This window comes from Trichechus manatus, unplaced genomic scaffold, assembly GCF_000243295.1.
Source record: "Trichechus manatus latirostris isolate Lorelei unplaced genomic scaffold, TriManLat1.0 scaffold00063, whole genome shotgun sequence".
In the NCBI taxonomy this organism is placed as follows: Eukaryota; Metazoa; Chordata; class Mammalia; order Sirenia; family Trichechidae; genus Trichechus; species Trichechus manatus.
Window position 1 is genome coordinate 11,397,802 of NW_004443999.1, and position 6,016 is coordinate 11,403,817.

General features: G+C 38.6%; 1 protein-coding gene across 1 annotated transcript in view; it reads left to right on the plus strand.

Moving 5' to 3' along the window:
- CDH20 (cadherin 20) overlaps nt 1-6,016 on the plus strand; it is a 69,100-nt gene that overhangs the window by 47,172 nt on the left and 15,912 nt on the right. The window contains exons 6-7 of the mRNA XM_023733943.1: nt 2,657-2,793; nt 4,750-4,871. Coding sequence (XP_023589711.1) covers nt 2,657-2,793; nt 4,750-4,871 — 259 coding nt within the window. The remainder of the gene's footprint in view (nt 1-2,656; nt 2,794-4,749; nt 4,872-6,016) is intronic.

Consider the following 6,016-nt stretch of genomic DNA (forward strand, 5'->3'; position numbering starts at 1 on the left):
TGTTGACTGTGGATCCAAGTAAAATGAAATCCTTGACAGTGTCAATATTTTCTGCATTTATCATGATGTTGCTTATTGGTCCAGTCGTGAGGATTTTTGTTTTCTTTATGTTGAGGTATAATCCATACTGAAGGCTGTAGTCACTGATCTTCGTCAAAAAGTACTTTAAGTCTTCTTCACTTTCAGAATATGTGCATATGTATGCACACACTGTATATACGTATTTCTATATTTGAAAGGAGCCCTGGTGGCACACTGGTTAAGCCCTCAGCTGCTAATCGAAAGGTCGGCAGTTCAAACCTACCAGCTGCTCCATGGGAGAAAGATGTGGCAGTCTGCTTCTGTAATGATTACAACCTAGGAAACCCTACGGGGCAGTTCTACTCTGTCATACACGGTCACTATGAGTTGGAATTGACTCGATGGCAATGGGTATACGTATTTGAAACAAAAATTTTAAATCAATATTCACCCTTAATTTATTCTAGTTTATTTTTCAAAACTAGTCATGACCCACTATATTGAGTTCATGACCCACTAACCTGAAGTTTGGAAAACAATGCACTAAAGAAACTGCTTACTACCACCATAATGACAGTTTCCAAGTTTAAACAACTTTAAGATATAGACTGTAATTGCTGACTGCTTTAAAATAGAACTTTGAACCTAATGTATCCTGTGGTCCCTAAACAATTTCTGACAGCACAGTAGTTAAGTTTATAAACTTTTGGAATTAGATGTGGCTTCAAATCTTACCTCTTCAAATTACTAGCTGTGTCAGTTTATGGAAGTTACTTAACTTCTCTAAGCCTCAGTTTCCTTATCTGTTAATTGGGATAACACTTCCCTCCCAGAGACACTGTTTAAGAATTTAAGCATCTAAGTATCAAGTACATAGTAAAGTGTGTAGTAGTCAACAAATGGCAGTGATCATGATTACTAGCCATTACCAAAGACTACACAAGGTTCTCAACAATGGTTCTCACTCATGGCTAAGTATTAGAATCCCTTATGGAAGGTTTAAACATTCAGATGCCTGAGCCTCCCTCCATGCTCACTGAATCCCTAAAGATGAGAAGCAGGTGAGATAACACAAAGGGTCGGATTGCCAAATCAGAATTCAACAGGAATTATAGATCTTACCCGTACCAAGTTTACTGATGACTCAAATGATACAAACAGCAGCAAAATATGGGCTAAGCATTCTTCCTTGGAGAGTTCTGAAACCGTCAGGTGCAGGTACCTGTAAAATATCCTTCTCTTCATGCATCAGGATGCACACTGGTCCAGACTGAACATGAAAGGTGTAAGCAGTTTACGAAGTACATTGCCTGAACAGAAGGTACCATTTTGGTTATAGAATATCTCCTTTTTATACACCATTAATTACAGAGCTTATATGATACTTTCCAGCAAGCTGTATTCCATAAATTCATAAACTCCAGGCTTATTTACAATAAACAACCTAGACAGACCTGATCCATTCTGCTAAAAGCATTTCTATACCTAAGGACTCTCCAGCTGGTAGATACCATCATTGTATTTGCCAGGAGGTCAGTCATTAGCATGCTGACAAAGAGCCTGATGCTAACCTAACCATTCGTTCTGAACAGGTGATGATGGTAACTTTTCCTCCCCAAAAAGGTATTCTATTTAAGAAATTAGAGTCCCTGGAGGGTGCAAATGGTTAAGCGCTTAGCTACTAACCTAAAGGTTTAAATCCACTCTGAGGCACCTCGGAAGAAAGGCCAGATGATCTACTTCAAAAAGATCACAGCCATGAAAACCCTACGAAGCACAGTTCTACTGTGAAACACAGTGGGTGGCCATGAGTCAGAATCAGGGCTTCTAACCAGTTATTTTCAGTTCGACCTCCTGCTCAGAATTTGACTTTCCACCTCCAGATATACTGAATCAGAATCTACATTTTAACAAGCTCCCCAGGTGATTCTTGTGTATGGAACCAAAAATAACTGGTTGAAGCCTGGTCAGGATGGATTCGAGGCAACTGGTAGTGGTGGGAACCACTGAACTACACCTTTTCCAGTTCCAATGTAGCATTTCAGAATTCATTTGAATAAAATCCCTTTTGATCAAAGTACAGTCTTAAGCTTTAAATAGCTTAAACTGGTCTTTAAGTAGCTTAAAACTGCACTAAGGTTTTTAGCACTGTTTTATTTCATTTAGGCAGCTCCCGGGTTACGAATGAGATCTGTTCCTAACTGTACCTTTAGATTGAATTTGTAGGTAAGTCAGAACAGGTGCATACTATTTTTATTTAGCCTTACTTTAGTGCAAGAAAAGGTTTAAAGCCTTTTCAATTATTTAAAAGCTGCATGTGCAGCAAGTGAAGGTGATTGTGATGAAGACTTTGTTGCGAGTAGGCGTTGCTTCAGTTGTTTCAAAGAAAGGGCAAATTTACATAACATTAAGGGGCAAGTACAAGCTGTCCATAAGTCCGAAGTTCATAACCCAGGTACTGCCTGTATATTGTTTTTTGGACATGATCAAACAGCAAATGCAGTCTTCCAAGGGTCCACAACTCAGGACTGGTTGATCCATGTTTTCACATGGTGTGCACTCATTTCTCTGACATGGTACGCTGTAGTATGTTCATCCAAATGCAAACAATGTTATTTAATCCATGTTTTTGCAGATACTCCATTGACAGAAGCAGTGACCCTGGGAGATTCTTCTATGTTGACATTACAACAGGTGCCCTAATGACTGCAAGACCCCTTGACCGGGAAGAATTTTCATGGCATAACATCACTGTCCTCGCTATGGAAATGAGTAAGCAACACAATACTCTGGGCTCCATACAGTGACAAAATGTAAATGTTGTTGGAACTGAATATCTCTAAAACTTGTTGGATCAATAATTACATTCTTTAATGAAGGAAACAAAAATCATGGTTTATGCAAGTAAGTGAACGCATTCAGTTCAAATACTTACTGAGCATCTCCTATAGTCCTGTGCTAGAGATAAAAACAAAACATAGAAAAGTAGTAAAATACAGCATCCTTAACCCAAGGAGCTAGACTTTTCTATGAGGAAAAGGGAGGATTCCTGAGAAGTCGAAGAGGCATCAATAAGATTGGTAATGCATAAACAGTGTAACAATATTATTACTGGATGAAAGGAAGCATTTATACCATATCATCCTTACTACACACATATATACACACAGTCATGCAAATGAGAAACTGAGACATTTTACAGTAAAAGGCAGATTTATTAACATAACAAACTTATAAATGAAATGGAAAATTAACAAAAATCAAATTAAATTTAGCTCTAATTTTTTCATAATACCTAGTGATAGTACCAGTACAGGAAATGGTAGACGTACTGACCTCTTGACAGATGAATTACTAGGCTCAGCCATTCAAGAGAGCAATTTGGCAATTTGTATTAAGATTCTCCAAAATATTCATATACTTTTTTTCAATAATTCTGGCAATTTTCTTAAAGAAATAGTTATAGGTACCAACAAAGATTTATATACCAAAATGTTCACTGCACTGTTATTTAAATATGGAGGGGGAAATGGGAATTACCTAAACGTTCAATAACAGAAATTAAGTTATAGTACAGCCATATAACACCATGCTTACAAAGTATATTCAACAACACAGGATAATCTTACCCTAATATATTAAAGTGCTAAATCCAACGTTTTATTTTGCTTACTGCATGTATGTATCTCCACATTTTTTGGACACATATATAATGTTACATATACCATACAATGTTTATCTCTGGTGGTAGGGTTATGGATCATATTTGTTCATTTATGTTTCTCTGGAATTTCCAATGTTCCTTCTATGTTCCTTCTGTTATAATGAGAAAAAAAAAAAACATTTTAATTATGTTGGCACTTTCTGGCAACTAAGCAGAAGTATTTAGGGGAAAATGCAGCATAGATATTTTTGAGAAAGAAAGAAAAAATGAACCAGAAAAACAAGGCATTCTGGGAACTAGTAAAATTATTTACTAAGAACAGTTTATATGTTTTGAAATTTCTATTTTGTCTTCTGGAAGTGGTGACCACACCAGAAAAAGACAGGAGGGGCACTGCCCGGGCTGTGAAACTGTCTTCGTGTGGTAGTGCCAAGCAAAAGACATGTACCAAAAAGACACGTTTCCCCCTGAGTGACTAGGAGTCACTTCTCTGGCCCCAGCCAAAGATAGGGAGGTGGTGTGTGTTGGATCCTGTAATATCCGTTAGTCCCCGAGCAGAAATAAATGTGCAGTGTTATCTGTATTCCAGTGACTAACTTGAAGCCTTCTGAAATATAATTCAAAGAAGAACTGATTATTTCCCAGCAATAAAGACAAGCAGTGCTGCACAGTATAAGCATCAGATTACAAATGGGCTGTCTGAAAGCCCAGAATACAGCCTTTAATTCCAGAACCTGAAGTATGAGCCAAGTGAGAGATTCAAAATCTCTTTTAAGATTCATTTTTTGATGCTTGCCCCTCCTCAAGTCTCACCCTTCCCCTCAGACTCCTGATGTCACACACACTCTCCAACATAGCCTCATCGCTATACCAACTTCTTATGTTCAGGCCACGCTCTGAAAGGGAACATATGCATTTTCTGCTGTGTTACCACTTCTGTGTAAGTCAGCCATTCTTTTAAAGACAACCAGACTCACTGGTAAAAAAATAACCTACTTTCTGCAAAAAGCTGCTCTGCCTGCATTACTGAGCCCTCACTCTGATTTTCCTGGTGCTCTCTTTAGAAAATCCCTCCCAGGTTGGAAGTGTTGCTGTCACAATCAAAGTCTTAGATGTGAACGACAACGCTCCAGAGTTCCCCAGATTCTATGAAGCTTTTGTCTGTGAAAATGCCAAGGCAGGGCAGGTAAGGCATCTGAGGCGGGAACCTTGTTACCCCAACATATGCAAACAAGTGTTACAGATAACCACATTTGCCATCAAAGAAACTTTTACCGTTTACAGAACAGAACTCCGACTTCTGTACCTCACGTTGCAATGGTTTATTTAAGACAACTATTAGGAGCCTAGATTGCACTGTACGGTCTAAACAATGCTTTGATGAAGGCTTGATTCACGTGCTACCCACTTGGTAACTGAATTCTGTAGTACCAACTGTAGCTAACACATGTGCTCTGGGTCCTAGAGTGAGGGCCCATATACACTGGGAGGAGGAGGAAGAGTTTTCTCTTTTCCTGAGTTTAGCATTAATCCCAGAAAACATTTTGCAGTAGGGAACATTTATTTTCTGTATCTTCACACTTCCCTTTCTTAGCTTCTGGCAACAAATGCCTTGTTGAGGAACTGCCTGCCCTACTCTCAGAATGCCATGTTACCTAAAATTACCTACCCTCTTTCTCCTTCTCAATTAAAACACTGATTTCCTTAGTGGGGCTCACATCAGGTAAATTCTGGGAGAAAAGTAATCGGAAGGAACAAATTCCTACTTATTGGAAACAACTTTAGTCCCATAATCTTCACAGTCACATCTGTGTATTTTTTAAAGTATGTGTTTGAACTATGTCCCCAAAATATATGCATTGTAAATCCTAACCCCTATGCCTTGGTTATAATCCCATTCAGGAATGGGTTTTCTTTGTTATGTTAATGAAGCAGTATTAGCGTAGGATGTGTCTTAAATCAACCTCTTCTGAGATATAAAAACAGCAGATTAAGCCAGCAAGGAGGTAAGGAAGCACAGATGCCATGCCACATGAGATCTCCAGGGAACCAAGAAAGAGAAGCTGAAAAGAGACAAGGACCTTCTTCCAGAGCTGCCAGAGAGAGAAAGCCTTCCCCTAGAGCCGGTGTCCTGAATTCAGACTTCTAGCCTCCTAAACTGTGAGAAAATAAATTTCTGTTCGTTAAAGCCAACCACTTGTGGTATTTCTGTTATAGCAGCAATAGATAACTAAGACAGTATGCTTTTAAACCTAAATGAGTATTTAGTTGATAAAACTCCAAGTGGTATAACTGAGAAACATCTGGACCTCCAGAGTGGCCATGTAGTAA